The following is a 24,089-nucleotide window of genomic DNA, read 5'->3' as shown; positions in this document are numbered from 1 at the left end:
GTCACAGGGACCTAGTTTCTATAGGAGAAGGTAGGAGTTATGCATCGTCTGAGATTACCAGTGCATGCATAAGGCACAGAGCTCAGGGAAACATTTCTTAATAATCACCTATTAAAACTAGCTAAGGTCGGAAAGTTTTCTTCGTTTGATAAGGTATTAATTAACCTTTTTTAAGCCAAGCGCTACCATTCAGCAAAGTACTCAGCTACCCGCTAGCATCCTGCGTCCTATCAGCGCTCAGAGCCTCGATCAAGGTCACCTCACAAGGCGGGAGGGGGAACCAGAAATACGTCACACGGAGAGATTTCCTTACCCGTCGCGTTTTCGCGCGCTTGAAAAGTTTCACTTTTCATTTAATCGCGAAAAATAGATATCGTCATTTAAAAATCTAAAAGCGTGAAATACGTACTCCAGGAGTAATAATCTTCCGATATATGCAATAAAAATAATAGGAAACCACCCTATTGTGGTTGAGGGCAAAATTCTCAAGTTTCCAAAATGAAAAATGTTGAAATTTGTTTTCTCCCAGCTATTTTGAAGCTCTGGGTTAGAAAGGGTTGAGTATTAGTTATCTAAGTTAGGGTTAACTATTTTTTAATTCGTAAGTTCCGTTTTCTAATAGTTTACTCTAAGTCCTCTGGGTATTGTCATCGGTTTAAATTGTTTTATATCACCTTCGTCTCAACGGACGAATCGTTCACCATATTATGAGTGAAACTCATCACGAATCGTCATTATTCACTCTCCTGACGACAGAGGAGTTTACATCCATTACGTATGACCAAATACCTTTGTTGAACCTTTGTGCAAACCCCTTGTATATCCAAAACTGCCACATCAGAGAAAGATCGCAGAAACAAAATTTAAGATTGTTATCCGTGGAAATATGTTGGTGAGAGAAACACTAGTTTTATACTACGAATTACACAAGTTAAAAGCCCGACAAGACTTCTCTAAAATAACACACTGGGAAAGAATTTCATAATATTTTTCAAACTATTGTTTTGTTAGCTTCGATAGTGGGTCTAAGTCCCTTGTTGCCTGTCTTAAGTTCCAACATGTATACATTTTTGGACCTAATGGAGTGCATGTGGATACCTTATTGCATGCTTCATTTGGGTTATTTGATCAACCCCTGCCAACCATCCAAAAGGTGGTAGGGTATCATGTAGATGTTGATGTGGATGTATTTCTTCCAAATAAACGTCCCAACCTCGTTTTTGCCGCTTTCAGATCATTCCAGAGTTCCGATCTGATCGGGAAGGGGTCATGGTCCTTACATTGCGGTGCCTCTTTGAATATTCTCTCATTGAGCTTGAGTAGAAGTGGCAAGACGATAAAGTTGAGGATCAATATGGTCGCCGTGATATTCCATCGGTAGTCCGCCAACGGATGACCGCCGTCCAACAGAAATGGCCAAGACAGGGCCAACGCAAAGGTCTCCAAATGGAAGACGAGGTCGTCATAAGTATTCATTCTCCAAATACTCAGATGGTACGGCGTGACAAACAGACGGTAGACCATCCACAGTCTGTTATAGCTTATTTTCGTTATCAACCTGTTGGGAGAAAAAGACATGAATTCATATGAAGAACACATGACTTGTGCAACAATGCATACATGGCTCAGCTCAAAATCGATTGGTACTCATTTATGCCCTGACATATACCCATGAAAAAATAGAAGTTATTATTAAGAATACTGAGGGAAAATAGTAAATGTTATTGCTGAAATTAGGGAAATCCCAGAGATTAACAATCAAACTTCACAGCAACTCTGTACGTGTAATTTTTGGGAAATCACTTGTAAAAACTGGAAAACGAGTATATATTACTAACCTTTAATATAATATAAATAGTAATGATATCCCTGTTAAAGAATACCAAAGCAGAAATAATCATGTCAAGAAAATATTTACCAAAAACTGGCCAATCATCCCATATTAATAGACGCCAAGATCCCATACCAATAGATAAAATATGTTTGATAAATGTTCATATAAACTCTTTTTATCGCAAAGTGTTGATGAAAATTATAATATTGCCAATAATAGACGAAATGAAATTATATGATATTTCATGATTCATAATGCAATACCACTCTCCCATAAAAAAGACAGTTCAATAGCAGTAAATAATAATAATGTCTTTAGTGAAAATGAATTTCTGTTCGTCAGTCTCACTATAACACAAGAATGGCTGGAACGATTTCGTTCATTTCGGTTTTCAAAAATTTGCGTAAGTTCAGAATTGGTTAAAATGTGTTTAAATTATTATTCCATAGGGCCCATGAGCCCTTGTAATAGGCCGAGAATCATTTCCATAATAAACTCACTTAAAGTGCGTTGTCAATGCCTGCAGATATTATTCTTTTGGATATTTAAATCAGAGATAATTGTTACATATATTGTGTAAAGATATCTGATAAAAAAATAAATGAACATTATTCTTGCATTCGATTTTCTTTTTCCACGCCATTTACTGTGAGTTTTGAAAAAAACCAGTCATACATATGGCAGAATATAAGCGTTTTTGGCTAACAATCTCCTTGACAATGAAAACATTTTGTTACTTCCACAAAATACACAGTTTCTATTTATTACCGGTTTCGGCTATTACACCATTTTCAAATACAAACAATATATGGTAGGGGCAGGTATATATATAGTGGTTGTTGATTTGGGGGTGGGGGAAAAGTTTTGGAATCAAGCTGGGATTGGTAATTCGTGAAAAAGAATAGGGGGGGGGACACAGTTTGTCAGGTGGGTTGTTGGGCTGGACGATTTGGGAGGGTGATGAGTAATAAGGGGGATGGGCTGGGAAAGGTTATGTCGTTAACAAGGTTTCCATTTATGACTATTTCTCGTATTTCGAAGGCATTCATCCTCCTTCCTTTACAAGTAAAATGGAGTATTTCGGGGTCGAAACTACTTCCGTGCCCCATTTCCAGGATATGCCGGGCGAAAGCTGACGTGTCGTCCTTGTTTTTCCAACATGCCCTGTGTTCATTTGCCCTGGTGTTGAAGTCTCGTCCCGTTTGGCCGATGTAACATGAATCACAATCATTACATTTTAATTTATAAATGCCAGATTTTAATGTTGGTTCAATAACATCTTTAGCATTATTTAACAATCTACCCAAGGTGTTATTATTATAGAAAGCAACTTTGTGTTTGTTTTTGGGGATAGCTTGGGATACAGCATTAGACAAAGGGCCTATAAAAGGTATTTTACACCATTTGGTTGGAGTTCTGGGTCCAACGGGTAGCAAGGAACTTGACTTGGTGTGAGCAATATGTTTTAATTTCCTATTTAAAATTCTTGTGATCAAAGATTGCTCATATCCGTTATTATGGGCAATTTGTCGTATGGTATTTCATTCCTCTTTAAAATCAGTAGAAAAATAGAAACCGGTAATAAATAGAAACTGTGTATTTTGTGGAAGTAACAAAGTGTTTTCATTGTTAATATGGAACCCTTCCACCACGTACATGCTTCAAGTTTTGATTTAATCTCCTTGACGACCATCAGTACCGTTTATGTAGTTTGACTCTCTTTCTATGTTTATTCACAGAAAAAATCGTTGTATTTAGTGGATAAAATGCTCGCATTTCATAATTTCTTAATAAATTTTGTGCATGTAAATATTTAGTACTTACTTTAAGCTATTTTCGTAAGTATCCTCTTTACGCTTAGTAAAGATATTTGAGCTGTGTATGTAGTCTAACATAGTCACACTATTAACTGCTGACTACGCGAGAACTTTCTATTCTTTGATTGTTTACAATGCTAAGGAGATGGCTACCAAACTTACGTCGTTGAATTCAATCAAATGTGCGACGAGCTAACCGCACTGATGAGCAGCGAGAGACAGATGATAATAAATAGTCGTATTGGTGCGGCAGAATTTCGATATAGAACGACTAGAAATGAAGGTGCTAAGCTTAGAATGCAAGGAGTTAGTGAACAAGAGACACAGCAACAGCGAGCAGGACGCAATAAAAATAATCGATGAAGACGTAGAGCTACTGCGACCCTTGAACGAGTACCATTCAACTACGATCGGTTTGTGAATTATTGTGCCGATAAATCAGTAGCAATAGGAGAAAGGAAAATCATTTGTCAATTGTACGAGGCGTTAAGATACAGCGGTGAATCTACAAGGTATAGTGACTATAGTGATGGACCGAAACTTTTTTCAGTATTTACATATATCGTGACATAATTATCTGTAACACCGTGATTAGATAAATGTGGTTTAAATACGGTACGAGAATGAAATGGTTGGACTTCCACAGATATTTTATTAACAAAATTGGCCAAATCGGTTCAGTCGTTCCCGAGTTTAACGTAAAGAACTAACTGCAATTATTTAAGCATACAAAGATAGATACGAAGTTTAACGGGTAGTTAGTTATTATTAATAACGAAATAGTTATATGATTATGTATCAATTTATTATTATTAAAAAAATGAAATGCCATTTTATTGAATACTACTGTTTTTACAATATTATTTCGTCAATTCTTCAAGTGAATCTTAAGTGTTTTCTAATTACCATTTTAGTGCCTCTTCAACAATCATCAAGTTAATGGAGCACTTTTTTACGTTTCTTGAATGATGGAGTACTTTTTATCTGTGCTCTGAAGGAATCTCACTCAATCGTAGTGTTTTATCGAGAAGACTGCTTTTGAAAATTTGAGGTTTTTCGAACGTCAGATTCCTTTTGCATGTTATGATAGTATGTGATATGCTTAAGATGTGGAGAAATATTGCCTGGAGATGGAAAGTTCTTGAAGTTCAGAAGCTGCTCCAATGATATTCAGTGTGAACGCGCTGGTTTAAAAAGATGATGTAGGTACCGGGTGATATTCAAGAAAAACAAAGAGGTTTGGCAGTACCCTGGTTATTAGAATACTAAGTCTGAAGAAGGAGAGGAGAACACGAGAATCTGTGATAATTTATGAGAAGTCAGCAAAAGCCGGTCTTTCTGTGATAAATATGATTTACTTTTATTCTAGATTCAGTAAAAAATTGTAGATGAAACTTTCGTGACTTAATTGTTAACTGCGAAACTAAAATAAAAGATCTTAACATTGAAAACCCCGAGCTCAACGATTTTGAAATAAAGAAGCTCTAGAAGGATATAGGAGATGTCTAGATAAAGGTCCAAAGTAAAGATATTGTTGAGATAAAATCATTGGTGCTGAAAATGGGTGCAGAGTTAAAAATTAAAGGAATTTATGAAAATGCGATCCATGATTGCTATATTGTAAATCCAAAGAAAAAAAATGGACACCACAAATATATAGTACGCTATCATTTAAGTTAGTGAAGAAAGAATGGATTGGAAAAAAGGGCAGCAAGGTACAGTGAATTGATCATGGTGTTTAGAAACTAGGAAATATATATGAAAATCACTTAAGATGCTTTTTTTAGAAAATTTCTGTAAAACATATAATGCCAGAAAAGGTAATAAATCTCATTGTATATCCTTCGCGCAACTTTCTCTCGAGCGGAATTCTGTACACGCCAGCGACGATTGTCGGTGTTGGTAGCGTGTCCTACCGACGATTCTCAGTACGAGCGATTCCGCTGACACGTTCTACCGACGATTGTCGGTAATCATACCGACAGTTGTCGGTAAACCCGTCGGTAGCCACTGACTATTTCCAAAAGCTCGGTAGGACCTACCAACACTTTTTAATAAAGTTATCGGACTTTTGTTTACACTTTTCGGGACAACCTGACGGTTTTAAATCATTATCTTGGACGTAAGAGACTTGGGAGCGCTCTAATTGTATGTTTTTCATGGTGGAAATAATTGAGTAAACACTTTAAACGTAAATTTGAGTAGTGGGAGCGGTAATTAACTTTGCCGATATTGCACTTAAATTAAATTATGCTTTCGAATAGTGCCATGTATCGAAAAAAAATTATCTATATCCTCTCATGTTATGAATGTAACATATTGCTTCACTTTTAAATGACTCATTACAAGAGCCGATGAGTATCTACGGTTGATTCGTGAAGTTTGGATCCAAAATCAAGTTACCTATATATAATTTGATCAAAATGGAAAAATTATCACTTCCGCAATAGGGAAATTGCATACTTTTTATAAACAGTATGCTGATATACTACAGTAAACACTTAGTACCGCAATATACTTTTTTCCGCTTAAAATTCAGTTTATACCCTAGAAAATGACTCCCAAAAGTCGCCCCAGTTTCGCGGGCTAAATAACACCGCCCCCACTAATCTTTGGCTGTGACGTCATAGTTCAGTACGAGTCCAAGATCCAAGCCCAGTAACTGCAGGTTTGGAAGAGCCACGTTGCGTTTAAAGGAGAACATGGGTGAAATAAGGAAAAATTACAAGTGGTGAATTGTTCCTCTGTGCAATAACACCCCAGAAAAAATTTTCGTCTGCATTCCCACGGAGGAAATTAGAAGAAAAGCCTCGATGCATGCCGTCTGTCGGGATGAGCGTTACGGAAAAATAAGAGTATAATAAACGGAATGATAAACCCGTGTGCTATGTGAGCGAAGATAACTTTAATATAAATAATATTTCCATATTTCATTGACTGAATAACTTGAAACTGAGATTTTTCGATAATTCGGCCGCCGTAGAATAAAAACTCAACTACCGAACAAAAATCGAGATATGTGTTTCTCGATGGTTACGATGGACTCAAATTATTTATGGCACTTGTTCAATTTCAGTTACGGAAGGACATATAAAATTCCATGATGCTTAAAATCAAGGGAGGAAATATGAAAATATAGAGCAACGTTGATCCTCATGCATTCGAGTGCCAGCCAAGAAGACAGCGTTTTCTTCTGCTCTCGGCGTTAAAATGATGTGCCGCTGTACTTGGCAAATTTATATCCTGGCTTCACTGCATGCTATAATAATGAACTATTCGTCATTTTAAAGGAAATTTTATCCTAAATTCTGATTTATTTTATTACAAAAAATGTCAATAATGTAGACACGGCCAGTGCAATAAATGACTCCGCGCACCGAAAAATTAGCCGTTTTGTCAACTTCATGAACTTTGCAACTCAACCTAGGGAAAACTACTACGTCTGCAGCATTCATCTTTCACATTAATTTGCACTAATTAGTGCGGATTAATAAAATGACTTTTGGGTATTTTTAGAACTTCTATTTTGTTATAAATTAATGAAAATATTTAAACATTATCTTGTCCCATAGTTTACCCCGAAAGATAAAGGAAGTTGTAGATGGAAAAAGAATGGAATCCAGAGGTGGTCACAAAAAATTAATCGCAGCATTCTTTGATTTTATTCCACGCCGTTGCTTGCTTTTCAGAAAAAGTTGAGTCACAGTTGAGTCACAATCTTAAGAGGAATGTTCCGCGGCCCTTGATTTGGAAACTGTGGAGATAGAGGAAGACGTGTGGATCAGCAATTTCCATTTAGTTGGTTGTCAGGATAAACCAAGGATCCATTTAAAGGTTGTCAGGCCATCGTATAAAGATAGGATCCTGATGTGCACCACAGGGGAAATGGGGTGTTTGAGGGAAAGTCAAACCTAAAGTTGCCCAAAGAATATGCAGTTCTATGTGGCTCTTTCCCCAGTTAAAACCGAATAGAAATTGGATTGGGATGATATTTTCACCGCGGGTTCCAGTGATAGTGAGAGTGGAGGTGATCACGGACATCGTCGAAGGTCATCCCTCTAGGATTTCCGATACGGAATTTTTAAGTGACAACCGATCGCAATGACGATGAGCTCGCCTTCAGAGAAGGTTTCAGATATATCGTGAGAAAAGCTCCCAAAATGTATTAAAGACTCTGTTTGGAAAACAAGCACATTTTAATGCTAATTTAGGAAGTATTTCATTTCAAAAGTAACTTATTAACACCTGAAGACGTTGTGTTTATTATATTGATCGAAGGGCGGTTGACCGATTCTTTCTGCAGAATAGGAAGTGGCTTCGGGGTTTTTAGTCACAAGATGGTAGATTGTGTTGGAAGTTCGTCTATATTATCGCTACTAAATTGAAACATTAATAGTCTGGCTTCCTCAGAGCTTGCTGTCGCCCTCCAGGCAAGGTATTTTTAAGTTGTAAGTATCATCGACAGCTTCGAGGTGGAAATAAGTTCACCATAAGACTCTCTACCGGACTGTGAAAAGAATACACATTTCACATGAGTATACGCTTTCGCCAATATTATACGCAAGTCTCACTTTGTTATGAACTATAAAACATTACAGATGCACATCAGCTACCTTTCCATTTCTCGGCATTGACTTTCCGAGCCGACGATGTCTACAGTTTCACTTAAATACCCTGTTATCATGATGGAATCAGTAACAGGAAGCTTGCTAGGATCAGCCTAAGAATAACCGCATATGCCTTCATCTTTACGCAATCTATCGCTTTCAGTGGAGGAGAAATAGATCAAATAATAGCCCTGAAGTCACAATGAACAACTACGATACGTCTGCACTTCAATAAATGAATCATAACCAAGCCGTCGCATTTATTCAAGTACGCAACCTATACTACGGCCGTGCCGCCGTGCCTCGTACTGAACTATGACGTCACTTTTCTACCAGCCAATCATCGGGCGTTTTCGATTCTCACTTGCATTTGAAAATTCTCGTGATCTTTGATGCATTAAATATCGCAAACCACGTCATAAACTAATAAAAAAAACTTTCACCGAAGTATGCAAACATATATTTTTATATAATTTTGGGGCTATTGATTATATCTGAGATATATGCAAGTTCCCTATTGTTACTCAAGAAATTGACTTTCGAAAACGTACAATAGGTCGCACGAGTTCACAATCACAACGCTTGCGATGATTCCTTCCATGAAATTCGTGTATTCCCGGACTATTCTCAAATTCTTTATAATTTAAATAACCCTTAATGTCATTTTAAGTGACAAAGAAGTTCTGTAATTACATAATTACCCCTGTGGAAGTCGTAAACTTGCGGTCAACAATGAGGAAACGAATTAAACAAGCAGTGGGTAAAGATTAACGTACGTTGTTACAATGTTAATAAAAATATTTACGTTACTACTTATCACAAGAGCAAAATATTAAAGGCGTAGGTGAACGAATGTTTAGCGGACAAAGTCCTCCTCCGGACAATAGGGGGAACATTTAAAATTAACAATTGAATTTCCTTATTTTAATCCAAACTATTGTAAAACCCTTTACTTATTACTGCTTTTTAGCTCCCGGATGTAAATTATAAATTAAAGGAACAAATCATTACAATCAATATCTTTCCTTTACTAGCTGTTTTCTTGCCCTCTGAAGGGAGGAAGTTAGAGGCTCTCTCCATTTCTTTCAGGATTAGAGTTCAAAATTCGTTAAAACAGCATTTTTTAAAGCAGAGGTCTCACTTAGGTCAACCTATGTTCTTGGTAAATACTCAATTCAGTTTCGTACTAAAATGGTAAACAAGGCCATGAAAATGAAAGAGTAACTCAGAGACGGGGATATTTACATGAAAATATCCGTAAGTTCACTTATATTTACATCAAAGTTACACATACAGTCACTTTCAAAAGTTTAATGGACAAATTTTGTGGCACCACTTCTGCAAGGAAATTTTTAAATAGTATACAGTATCCTTTTCTCCTTTCGTAGTTTTTTGCTGCGCTCCGCAAACATTCCGCTTGTACGTGAATATACGAGGGTTGCCCATTAAGTAACACACCACAGTTGTTTTCTCACTCGACAAAAATGGTGCGAATGCGAAATTTTACGTATGCAACATTTGAAGTTTTTCGGGTGCGCATAACAAATTATTGGCTTTTCCGAGTGATAGATTAGCTGCAGGACTGTTTTAAAGTGGCATCTGTTAGTGATGTGCGTTACCAGCAGCATGCCACGATTGAATTTCTCACCGAGGAGAAAAGAAATGTAGAGGATATTCACAAATGTTTGTGCAAAGTTAATGGAGGACCTGCTGCCAATAGGTGTACAGTTAGTTGCTGGTTTCAGAGGACTATGACATCAGAAGAAAGTTCGGCAGTGGTCCAAGATTTGCAGCGGTCAGGGAGACTATCCACGGCTGTCGCACCTGACACGTTGCAGCGAGCTGATGTTGCTATTGGCATGCCATTAATGTCAAGAGGCAGAACCAATAATATTTCAAAAGTACATAGCCTCAAGACGTTCTTCCAGCGATTTGACGCCATACACCCGAGGTGATGTTTTGAATAAACGTGATAACCCTCGGGCCCACACAAGTTCAAGGACTGCTGAACACATGGCAAAATAGGGTTAGACAGTGTTATCCCATCGAGTGTACAGGCCTGAACTGGCTCCCTCGTACTTCTACTTGCTTGGGTCATGACGGGATACAATCAAGGAAGATATTTTGAGGGCAACGAGGATGTGATTCACTCAGTGAAGAAATGGCTCCGTGACCAGAATAGGAATGGAACCAACAGGGCAAGCATGCCCATGTTTCCCCCTGAAAAAGGGCCATAAAACTGGACGGAGAGTACGTAGAAAAATAGGGTGTAAAGTTGAAACATTATCTTTCGTGTGTGTGATTCTCATAACGGTCAATTAATAAATGTTGAAGAAAAAAATATGGTGCATTACTTTATGGACAACCCTCGTGCATGCCCTCTAAGGGATAAATTATTTTCTAACTGCAAATTTATCACTCCGCACCTATTTATGTCGGATCTAATGAATATTTCGAGTGAATTTACTGCATAATTGCACCGGTTTTCACCCCCAGTTATTATAATACCTATAACGTAATACTTTTTATTTGAACGCGGTGGCATATAGTGGCCAACGCTTTGAGCAGAGGTAGTGAAGGTTGAGGGTTGGGGGTTGTTTCTCATAACTTTTATCAGCTCGTTTGGTAAATGTAAAGGTAAATGTCCATTTGGGTCTGATTTAAGTGGCTTCGAAGAGTTCATGTGAGTGCGGAGATCCCTACAGATCCCATCTGTGGCTCAGAGTCGTCTTCTCTTATGATCTAGATTTTATTTTCTATTTCATCATGGCAACGATTTCGAAGACATGGTTATTCCAAGAATGACCCGTTAGCATTTCGTGAGTTAACCACATATGAATCTTAGACTCAAGGAGGTTTTCCGTGACGTCTTTTGTTTGCTTCAATGCCTTTGCTGACCTTAAATTCGTCCCTCAGCTGAATCAGCATTAGTGGACCACGGCTTCTATCTCCCTTGAGTCGTCCCTATAGTAACGGCAAGACTCTTCGAAAGAACGGAGTGAAATAGTATAGACTTCATTTTCGAGGAGATGACTGCGCGTAATTGCCGATTAAGAAGTTTATTAGTGATAAGTGTACATTCAAGAAGACAATTTTGAAGTAATGAAAAGGTTTTTGTTTTCATTGAAAGTGTACTTTAATGCGGAAAAATTGTCCCAATTCTGTGTCCAGGCACCTTGTTCTTTTGTTCGTATTTTTCGTCGGCCTATTTTGTGTCACCCCTTGTTTATTTAGTAAATGCAATCACAAGAGTCCTTTTCTTTTCTAAAGGCTATGGGTACTAGTACCCCCTCATTTAGGGAAAAAGTAGGTCCCTATTCTGTGGTGTTGCATTGTTCCTGTATACCTTGTTTTGGTGACCAGTTTACGCATTGTGTGTAAATTGTTTCTTGGAATGAGTGATTGGTATGAAAATAGGCCTAGTTGCAGCTGAGTTAAACTAGTTGGTGATGGTTTGTGTTTTAGTGTAAGTGATTGTTTAGTGTATCAGTGATTCATAATGGCCTCGTCTATTTCCAACATTGTGAATGTTATTAGTAATGGAATTAAGGACCTGGAACATAGGGTCGATCTCAAGAATTTAGGCTCCCCTAGGCCTGTGCTAAATATAAATCAATAGCAAAAGGCCTCTAAAGCACGAAATAGTTTCGTTCGGAAATTTTACAATAATTTTTACAACTATTCTGATTGGTTGTGTGGGTGAAAAGTTAAACATTATGTTTTTCTATCCTTTTTGGTAATCGGAATTGCGGACTTTACATGGAAGATGGATAGTGTCTCTGATTTAAAACGTTTAAAGGATTGCATTTAAAAAAAACATGAATTGAGTGAAAAACATATTAATGCTTGCATTGAGTATGCCGTGTTAGGCAAATTTGACATAAGAGTCCAATTAGATTGTGAGTACAGATAAAGAATTCAAAAACTAAAAAAAGAAGAGTCAAAAAACCGTTACGTAATACATTGATTGATGGATGCATTGGCATTTTTCGTGGCTTACTTTATCTTATGGCTGAATTGGGTTCAACATTGAAACATCACATTTACAGGACGAATAACCGAATTTTTTGGGCTTATCCAAAATCATTAAAAACGAGCTTCTTGAATCCATAAATGCCGTATGCCTAGAGATTATTCGTGAAGAGCTTGCTCAAACACAGTTCATCGCGATTGAAGCAGACGAAGCAACAGATTGTGGTACATTATCAGTTGGTTTGCATCGCTTTATCAAAGACGACGATTTCAATTTTTGGTTAATGTTTTTCAATAAAATTATGCCTTATTTTGACATTTTATATAATGAACTACAACAGAGGACAATTGATTGCATAAAAGCCTTCAAGTATGTAGACGAAATTAAGTTTGCTATCCAAACTATTAGAAACTCTTCAGAACTTGAATCCCAAAATACCCAAAATACGACTTCAGGGGCCGAGCCGAGTTCGAAACGTGGTCAATTTGAAGATAGAATAAATGTGGCGGCCAAGGAAGTTTGCGACATAATTATGACGGAAATTGAGGATCATTTTAATAATTAGGACTATTTGTCTGTAGCACAATTATTCCAGCCTATTTTGTTTCGAGAATTTACCAAGAGTTTTCCAGAAAATGAACTGAAAACAGCAGCTAAACTATTTAAACTAAACAAAGTGGAACTGAAACAAGAACTTCTAGTTGTATACAGCAAAAGGGATTTTTCAAAGGCAAGAAGTTCATTGCGGCTTCTCAATTTTATTCATGACAACAACCTAAAAGAAGTTCTCGAAGATTCAGTTTAACTACTTCAGAATAGCTGCACCATACCAATTACAACAGCAGAAAGTAAAGATGTTTTCGACATTGATACGAATAAAGACATTCACAAGAGGCAAGCTGAAATAAGATAGACTCAGTGCCCTTGTCATGTATTCAATCGAAAAGAAATTGTTGTCCAGGGCTGATTTCAACGAACGTGTAATTAATCACTTCGCTAGACTAAAGGAAAGAATGGACTTCTGCTACAAGCTATATAACTAAAGGCATGTAAGTAGAGTGTTTCAGATTTTGTTAAAAATGTGTGAGAAATGCTTAATTATTGATTTTCAAATCATACTGTAGTCAAAAAGCAACGCCTACACAGCAATCAATGAATAAATCTGCAATAACAAAGCGCGCGAATTCTAGAAGTGTTTGTTACCTAGTGGAGGTCATTGACTCTCCCCTCACTCCTCAGGTGTAACAAGTGTCATTGCTACCTAAAGCATTGCAAATTGTAGAGCTTTTGAAAATAACGCATTATGATTGCAAAACGAACAACAGGAGTGTAATGCAGGCATAACCGCGTGAAAAATGTAGACACTAAAACGTAAAGTTACGAATTTTCGTTTGTATTTGCAAAATATCGCAGCAAAAATATTTTTATTTTTCAAGATCACTGATCCGCACAATCCAGAGTCCAGACTAAGCCCATCAGTATGACCGAGAGTCTACTGCATTTAGTATTTATAAATCAAGCTTTATGAGAAAAACTAGGCATTTTGTTGAAAAAAACGGAACATATGGCATCACAAATTTAATACCTAGATTGCCTTAAAAACTCACTAAAATATAATAAATATTATCAAATTTTACCCCTGTTGGAGTGCCCCCCCCAGGATTTGAGTCACGAGCCGCCACTGGGGACTCATTTTTTAATGCGAAGAAACGAGAAATGTGATTGTTCTATGCGCCTAGCCTCGCGTGCCGGTGTCACTTTCCTACCACCAAAAAAGAAAAAATATTTGAAAATATGCCTTTTAATTCTCTTTACTTCGGAAATTATGCAAATTATTGGGGAATACGGTTAATAACAATTAATGCACCTCTTTACCCTAAATCAAATGGACTAGCTGAAAGAGGAGTTAAAATGTAATGAGAGTCGAGATGATGTTCATCTCTCACTGTTGGAACATAGAAACACTCCTGTCTCTGGCCTAAAAGCATCTCCAGCTCAGTTACTAATGAGTCGAAGGCTAACGTCCAAATTGCCTATTAATAGAAAACTGTTTAAACCACTGATTCAGAAAAATGTACGTAATAAAGTGAGGTCAAATGTAAGCAATTATATTATGACAGAGGTACTGTCACCAGGCAAGAATTTCAGCCAGGTAATAAAATTGTAATTAAAAATAAGAGTCTGGTTAGTGTATTAGTGGCCAAAGATAGAACACCAAGGTCCTACATAATAAAAAAAAATCATGAGAAACGGATGTTGCGAAGGAATTCATTCCTTTTGAGACAATCTATAACCCCTATGCAAACAAATTATAACAATGTAATTGATAGTGAATACAAAACTAGAACAGGCAGTATACTGAGAAAACAAAAAATGTACTGTGATTGATTGTATTTTGAATATTATTTCAATGTTGATTCTGTATTTGATTATTGATATTAATGTAAATTAGGTAATGTTTAAGTGCATTACTTTCTTTGAATTTCAACATATCTTTCGAACGGCGATTAGCATTACTTTTGAATTTTGATCCATTTGTCTGCATTTGAAATGCTCTCCCTCCAATGCAGCTTGAGAAGAGTATACCATATTTCACTTTTGTTGGAAAATTTTCCGCAGGCGAGACAGTAGCGAGTGGAAGAAAGTTAGGAGTCGACAAAGACATCAAGAGAAAAGAACCGTTGTCATTCAAATGGCTGCTAGGGAGTATCGTACACCATACTGTGCTGTTGCTGTTTTATGGGTGATATAAGAATTTTGGAAGTAAATCGGAAATATCAGTTCAAGGACCGTCCACATAATCTATAACCATCTGCGTGTGATTGAAGTGACGATTCCAGTTGCAATGGTCGAAATAGTGAATTCGATGGAGACTTCGGCGTAGTAGCCAATGCATAGCTCTATCCAATAAAACGTCGCTGCCATTTTATGCGGTACATGCCATATAAACCAGACAGATTGGGAATAAAGTACTAGGTTTTGACAGATTTTCAATCAAAGTACTGCCTAAATGCTTTTCCATATTTTGGCAAAGATGAAGTTTGGCTATCAAATGAAACGTTGGGGAAACACAAAGTTACTAAAGTGACCGAAATATCGAAGAATTCAGTGGTAAATGTAACTTTTAACATTTATTTTCCATCCATTCGGCTAGCAGAAAATTTGAAAAATGGAGAATTTCTCTTATAAAGATGATTAGAAAAAAGGGGATTACGCACGAATATTTTAAACCATTCCATGCGAGTAGACCTTCTCGGTTTTCTTGTAACTTATTTTCATGTAACTCACTAGGTATAGACAAAAGAAATATTAAGGGCTTTACAGAGATTTAACAGATGAAACTATGAATGCACATGCATTTTTTGTGGCATTTCTTGCTTTCCCAGTCAAACATTATAAGTTAACGAAGCTTAAACTGGGATGCAGTTACGTCGTACGAAATCGGATCCTGCACAATTAAAAAGCGTGATGTCATTATTGTTGACTACTCAAGCTACCGCACTTCTTACTTTTCGATGGAGCAATAATTAATAATTTAATAAATGAAAAACTAATTATGATATTTCAGTGCCCTGGTGTTGTATTGAACGCTCATAGAAAAAAAGGATGAAAACTTGGTGAAATAACGGCAAAAATCACCGTAGGGTCGGATGGATTCTTTCTGCGTGAAATTCTATGGTAGCCATTTGCAGTGCTTTTTCTTTTTTTAAATTGACTGTAATCTTTTAATACAGCAGTAGACATCTACAAAAGGAAATAACAATGAATGTTGTAAAATAAAGTGAATATATTGTAAGGAACAGGTAGCCGGTAGCATTCGGTCTCGATTCCTATAGGAATTCATTTATTTTTCGGAAATACCTCTTCTTGCATTTTGATTATAAAATATAATTTCCTACGCAATTTATGTGAACTTATAAATACCGCTTGCCTTAATGAGAGTTTTCATAGCATCTTACGATCAATATTAGCTCATTTCCAGTTTCAGGACCACACCACGCGACGAAAGAAGCGATAATTGTTTCATGTTCTAAGAGACAAGAGGCTTTATTTCACTCGTTGGTTTAATCCTTTTTCATGGAAATGTAGTACCTGCTCAGTGCTCAATCCTGTTGAGCCACATCGAATTTGATACCAATGTGTGGACACAAAATAGTTTGCCTAGATTATTCAAGGTACAAAAATCACCGTGGGAAAGGATAGGTTTTCATTTTATCAAGATTTGATACAAAAAGTTGAATTAAATTTTTTACATCTAATACTAATCTTAAATTTACTATTTATGCCACTAAATGAAGGATTGACCATGGAACAAGAAATAGAAACTAAATGATTCTGAATTTTATTATAATTTAAATTTGCAAAACATTACTTTACCTGTAAATATGTTGTCTGGAACTGTATTTGTAGAGATAAAAGAAGAGGAACCCAAAGTAGAAAAAAGCAGCCAGGGAGAACCACGCTGGATAGAGGGCCATGACAATAGACAGTGCGATGAACCTGCAACCTATGGATACGGAGGAAAATCACAGGTAAATGCAGAAAGAGAAAGTGAAAATTCTGTAAATTCGTTATTATTACACATTTATTGCTCAACAATATAATTACTATCGTTTGCCATAAGAACAAAGAAAGAGGATGAAAGGTCGTCCTAGCACAAGGTCCGACCGACGACAATACGTGCGGATTGTTACGAAACAACCCAGCCAGAGCAAATTCCGAGGTAACCTCGTTCCCCGGCGGAAACACGCGCGACGATGAAAAACATGAAAATACCTTTTCCCCATGTCGCTGAATAAAATAATGCGCAATTGATGTTTGATGCAGTGGCAACGAAACCCTAGGGCGGGCTCGCGGGGATACACTCCTGGGGCAGGGACTGTAAGCGCTAGCTTTTCTCCTCTGCCACCAGAAGGGGAAAGACGGGAAGGATCAAGGAAAGGAGGCGCCGCCGCGATGAGAGCCCGACGACGCCTCCAGGGAAAGGACGGGGAAGAAAGGGCGGGGACGAGGAGTCCCGCACCGTCACAAGGGCGGGCGGGCCCTACTAACAGCGAAACCAAGCGATACGCTATTAATATTCTACCAATTCTAGTAGATTTTCCTATAAGGAAGAAAAATCTATCGATCGAATCGGTAAATTGATGTTTGATGCAGCACAACCACCCACTTCCAACACAAGTTTGATCTTTATATGTTGCAACCTGACTGGACTTGCGCAATGACTCAGACGCAAGTCGACCCATTTTCGGGCAGATTGGCAATTTTATTGGTGATTAGATGGCCCGGTGAACTTACCTTCTTATCTTCCTATCTGCAATTATTTAAGATAAGTTAAAGTATTCCTGATACGAACACAGAAGTGGATGTTAAGAGATACTAATATGGTATAATACCTTGTGAGTGGATATGGAATGCTGATCCTTCTTTGATTAAAGACCATTACTTTCTTCATACTCATAATTTTTCCCACATTCCCAGCGGCAGAGATATTCTTATGCTGTGTCCCCTTACACATCTATCCCCCACGAGGAAGACATTCGACTTTCTTCACCATTTCCTTTCGCGGGGACCTACACCGCATTCCCTATCTACCAGCTGTATTACCCGACTGACCGAGATCCCCATAAGCAAGATTGACTTTCAGTTCGAAAACAACACCGATTTTTAATGCCAAGGAGTGCCGATGGGCACAAGTATAATAATGGTGAATGCCTTTTTCCGGGAGAAGTTGAATTGATGCTCGGGATCTGGTTGCCGATGTTATTTTCTGAAACTAAATAGGTAAGGTAGAAAAAATATCACGGCTCTCTTACACATAGGCGGGTTCGATAGATTTTCGTATGTAAAGATTTCGCACACCATGACTTAGTTCGAGTAATCTTCGCTTACCTACTCGCTTCATGAGATCTAGGTTCCGATTATCACCACTTATCATACCAGTTAGAACCAGAAATACAAATAGATGTGCATGAGCAACGTTGTGAGAGACAAAGTTAGATGTAGGGAATGAGTAATAAGAAAGCTCATAGGAAAGAAAAGGAATACGACTTCGGTAATGTAACGGCATGGGATACTTGTTTAGTACACTTGACACGTATTTTCTCTCTCTTAATTTTAGAAATCACTGTTTCAACTCCACCCCATTCGTTTAGATTAATTACTTCGAATTTCATATTTTATAATTTTCATATTAGTTTGTGGATTTTAAATGGAACTTTGAATTATGCCTGACCACGCGAACTTCAGGACGTTTTTAATTACAAAGTAAAGAAATTTCGTATTGTGCAAATAAAAACTACTATAAATGAAAAAGGGGCATTGCTCACTCGAGAGAGATTATTAAAATCCTCGGAGATTTATGCAAAAGAAAAATTTAATGACGAAATATAATGGCAATTTCATCATCACTGATCAAACTAGGTGCTCATACAGAGTAGACACGAAGAGAGCGCTAGCCTAAAAAGGGCAAAATTCTGTGCAGATGGTAGTTTGGAGTTTTGAAAAATCTCACCCACTCCTACACGACGCAGTATGCGATAACCGCGTCGAGGAAAATACTGCCAAAAGTTTTCTTGTATATAAGAGATCCAGAAAGTAAATTTTGTCTCGTGATATGCTCTAAATCTGGAAAACTCACAGCTCCATTGAGTTTGCTTACAAATGGTCCTAATACCTTATGTGGCGTGTTTTTTTACTATAAGTAGATTCCCATAGAGGGCAGACAGGTGGTGTAATGTGGACGAATTCTTAGAAAATGACACAGGAGATACAAATTTAGAAATAAAAGTTTTAAATCCCCAGCCATGATGTTTACATTACCCGGAGAATCCCGTGTAGGTAGTTATATGCGTCCTCAAAATTTGCGTGGTGAGGCACAATTTGGAGTTTCATTTCTAATCCATAAACTTATATGAAAAGAAAAAAAACACGGATTAAAGGAATGGGGATGAGTTGTGACACTGATTTCTAAGAGAGAAAAAAATATCAGCCTAAACGAACACTATAACCCTGGAGGATCGCATTAAGAGTCCCTGAGAAAGTTCACCTGAGGGGTGATAGAGATTTGTAAAATACTCAAGTGAAGTCACCATGCAGGAAATCTTTACATTCCAACATTTCTCGAACCCTGGCCTATGTGGATGAAAGCCGTGACAACTTTTATGCCTTACTTATATAGTTTCAGGGAATTTATCGGCATCCAGATCTCAAGCATCACTCTCGCGATGTCTCCTTGTAAGAGCGCCGATGTTTCGTGTTCCAACTCGTCACCCATTCTCAAGGCTACTGAATCTATATTAGAAGTGACCTTATAAACTCAGCATCAGGAGCTGAGGATTTGTTGATTCCCGATTTTTGTGGCGGAGGACCGCGGACCAGCGTAAAAATAGCTCTGGAAATCAATATTCTTTTTGGAGTTAGATTCCAAGAGCTGATGATCGGATATCCAGTATCTCTGCTGACATTTTTATTTTCCATTCTTATCTCTATAGCCTATTTACTTAAACAATCCCAAAAATTTTTGATCGCCATAAAACTAGCGTCGTCTCGCCTTATTTTGTGGAGAGTGGTCTGTTATGATTCTGTTTATATTAACAATTAAGATCTAATAAAATAATACCACTTTATTTCATTATTGCTAATATAATTGGAATTTCTGCTAGAATAATATGGATGTAAGTGAATTTATTATCGTGTAAATTAGACTATTTGCGCAGACTATAATTGTAAGCAGAAGTTTGTTCACATGATACTTGGACGAGTAATTTGGAAAAAAAGTGAAATAAGTTGGAATGCATGGCGTAATGATTTACATACACGTAGGAAGTGTAATGTATTGGAAACTGGTGCTTAGTTTTGGAAGTATAACAATTTCTGTAGTTTGATATGCGTTGGCCTTCTATACACTCGCCATCGTGGTTCACCGTGGTTCAACCTTGCCTGCGATTTGCGGTGGAATGTTCGCGGGCGGGGAGACGGGCACTTCGAGTCGGGAGAGGAACGTGAGCCATTTCAAGCTACAAGCGAAGAAGACCTGCATCTTCAACAATATTTATTGTATGTTATTCTGCACATAGTGAATAATTAATAATCTCTTAATTTTTCCTTACAATAAGAGGAACGATAGACATTGGAATATACAGGCGTTTAAGACCTGAAAATTTAACAATATGACTTTTGCGTGAGTTGGCTTCGTAGTAACATGGAAATTACCCGTGGTTATGTACTAAATCAGTGGCGGATACCGATGGGGGGAAAGGGGCACGTGCCCCTCCCTTGCGGGCACGCCCGTATTGCCAAACATTGCAGAACCACAATTATAACTTTTTTATATCCTAAGATGACATTATATTGCATATGTGTGTAATAAATTTAACTAACATTTTCTTACACTAAATACGGTTGATTCCATTGTGCACATCCTAAATACCGGAAATGCTACGGTGAAAACTATACGGTCACCTACACATCATCTTTTCAAGTTTAGTTCACAAATTTCCCCATTATGACAAGACGCGTCGGTAGCTCATCTGGCTAAAAAAAACTCGACCGACTTCTTATAGCATCGGGATCGAAATCCGCTTTAGGGGATTTTTTTCCTATGTGGAATTTGCACAAAATGAAGTATTAGTTAGAAGATATGTCAAAAGAAGCAACATTAGTAAATGTGCGTCATTATAGTACCTAATAAAATGTTGTTCTAAAAATAAGTGATTACGTGCAAAACAAATAAAAATCTAACCACATTGTTTTCCGTTGAGTTAATCTACATAAGTCGAGCAATTAAAAATGATTGACATCATTCAACCTAAATTATCACTGTATTTCCTTCCAGCGTACTTCAACTTTTACGGAAAATTCATTAAATATTTAGGGAATATCATTAAGGTTATAACATAACTGACGAAGGTTGAACACTGATGTGAATGATAATATGTCAGTTTGGATAAACCATAGAGTAACTAATGCTGAGTATCTATTGTTGCAAAAAAGGATGGGTTACATGACTACTTGTATTTAATTTCTAATGATTCATGACCTTAACAATCAACTAAGTTCTCATGAGAATAAACGAATAAGCTCGTTAAAATAATTTCTTAATTATTCATTTGCACAATACGAGAGGAGGTTACATTAAAAAACTACAAAATGACAATTATAAATTGATTATTCCCCATAATAACGCCAGTTACGCGCCAATGTATCAATTGGCACTTATATACACCAGTATACAACCTTTCACTTCCGTTGTGAAATGTCAAACATGGCAGGAAGTTGTTTACGCTGCTCGCTCGTCTCATGAAGTGTTTGACGTTTTATCATTTCCCGTTTGGAATGACTATTAACGACGCACCAAAAGAAGAACGCTTTCCAGTAGTAAGTGTGAAAGCCACGGAAGACGGGCAAATGACAGTTTCCCGAACCACTAGGATTGAATGCGTTTCCAATGCCGCCAACCCGATGATACTCTGGAAAACCGCCCAACCCCGCTTTAAAGCTGCTAATGTGTATTAGATGAATATCCTATCCTATGAGCACGCCCAAGTAGAATTAGATTAACACTAACCTTTGATTTGTTTCTGAAAAAGTATTCTGCTACCTTCAGACCCTCCTCTCGCATTATCTCCTGGCCACCGTAAATGAGAAGGCGGTTCTGACGGGATTATTTATTATTAGTACTTTTATTATTCCAGGGTATTCAGACGATCCTCAAAGTTCCCTTAATTTTTCCTTCAGCTCTTCCAAGCATTTCAGCGCTCTTTTGAGTTCAGTTTCTACCACATTCTTAAAGAATAGAAACTTTTCTTCAGGTGAGTACGATGATTTTTACGCTTTTTGGGAGAGTCTTCTTTCTTCACATCACCTAACTCTTCCTTAACCCTCGAGCGGGCGCGCTCGCATATAAATTAAGTACCTACGCCAATCTTCGAAAACTAAGAATTTAAGTATTGTGCGTACATTATTGTATAGAATGGCCTCGTGTACTCTTGTTCTTTTTCCAATGTCATGCATGAATAAATTATTAGTTTCACAAATTTTTGCTTAAGCACTGAGCTTAATTTGTAACTGAAAGAATGATCTAGTAAACAGATTAAAATTAACCTTTTAATTTATCTTTAAATGAAGAAATTAATGTGTGCTCCAAAAGGCTATGACGTTCACTCCAAATCATACTTTGAGTATTATCCACCTCATATCATGTACAGTTTTAAGGTGTGTTCTGTTTGCATGCTTTCTGAAGTGTGTGCATGTTTTGACAGGTTGTGTGCTTTTGGGGCCGCTTTTATAAGGGCAGATTAACTATAACCATAAGATAATTCAGTTTTTAATGTTACAGATAGAACTCCTATAGGATACCTACAAAATAGTCACTGTCGTCGTCAAAATGATGTACCGCTATACTTTGTGAATTATTGTACTTTGTATGTATATATGGTACAGCATTGATTAATATAAGTGATGAATAACGAAGAAGCTTTTATTCTAAATCCTGATGTATTTTTTGTTTCTGAGAAATTGAAAAATGTTGACACAGCAGTGCAATAAAAGACCCAACGCACCATAAAATTAGCCGTTTTCTCAACTTCATGAACTTTATAACTCAACCGGGGGAAAACTGCTGCATCTACATCGTTCATCAACCACAATAAGTTGCCAACATTTATGTATCAATCAAATGGCTTTTGCGTATTTAATAAACGAAAATGTTGAAGTTACTCACCGAAAATATTTAATTTGCGCGTGAAGAAATATGCTCTCACATGGATATTTTACTTGCGAATTCATTTTTCTGCTTTAAATTACGTAGGATTTAATGATTATTTAGTGCACAAATACTACATTCTTGCCCTGGTTTTCACTGCCGGTTTCTATGTTACGTACTCGCTTTGCTCGCTGGGGGGGCTCTGACCCCCCTACCCCCCCCCCCCCCGAAAAAGGCCTGCGGCCTGTTATGCTTGCTGTGGGAGGTCTTACACTTTTTATTTGCAACTTGTTACTTAAGGATCGTTTACTCTTAAGCTGGCTAGCTTAGGTATACGCAATATTTCCACTTTCACGTAAAACGAGCGCATGGTACGTAGGCTACAATATGAATGCAAATATTTATAAAGAGAAACGTTTTTCTGAGGGGCTAAAAACGTAAAATAAATTTCTACGAGTTTCTCTACTTATTCAATTCAACTACAAAAAACGTTGAGACCACGTTCCACTGTAACACCCAATGCATACGTAATACCATAACATAATGACTTTACGTATTACAATGAAAAACACGTTTATTAATTATTTTCCACAAAACTCAACCAAGTTCTTGATATACGAATAAGATGTAACAGCTGTTCCCCTTCGTAAGCGAATTACGTAGGGACTATCAATACCTAGAACAAATGCGCCTTAGCTTGAATTGGGGCTAGTATGACGAATTTTATCGAAATATTATTTATCGTGATTTGTTAATGAATCGGGATACGCAAATATCTCAGCTTTAATATCCAATGCAATGCGCAATAAATCTGGTGAGTAACGGATCACAGCCTTTGGTGTACAAGACATTGTGAATGTCAAGATTTCGATAATTTTCACAGTTGAATAACTTAGTCACTTAAGGAAACGTGATTTTCGCAAGACAAATAATTGAATAAGAAATACCTTTCGTTGCACTTGTCTTCCATATTGTATTATTCACTGCCTATTCACTCCTGCAGCTCACGGATAACACTATACATTAAAAAGGACATTAAGGGAAAGAAGAACGTAAACAAAAATAAAAAGTTATCACTATCACTAAAAATGAAAATAAAATCATTTTACCTACCTATATTATGTAAGACTTGTTTGAAAGTCTTTCTACTACA

The 24,089-nt window shown here is 37.2% G+C and overlaps 1 protein-coding gene across 1 annotated transcript in view; it reads right to left on the bottom strand.

Annotated features, from left to right (window-relative positions):
• Window positions 1–16,604: 16,604 nt before the first annotated feature.
• The window catches only part of LOC124170035, a 31,810-nt gene continuing 24,325 nt past the window's right edge, over window positions 16,605–24,089 (bottom strand). The window contains exon 5 of the mRNA XM_046548721.1: window positions 16,605–16,738. Coding sequence (XP_046404677.1) covers window positions 16,605–16,738 — 134 coding nt within the window. The remainder of the gene's footprint in view (window positions 16,739–24,089) is intronic.

Source organism: Ischnura elegans, chromosome 13, assembly GCF_921293095.1.
Source record: "Ischnura elegans chromosome 13, ioIscEleg1.1, whole genome shotgun sequence".
Lineage (NCBI taxonomy): Eukaryota > Metazoa > Arthropoda > Insecta > Odonata > Coenagrionidae > Ischnura > Ischnura elegans.
Note: the sequence above shows the minus strand (reverse complement) of the source record. Positions and strands in the feature narration are given on the sequence as shown.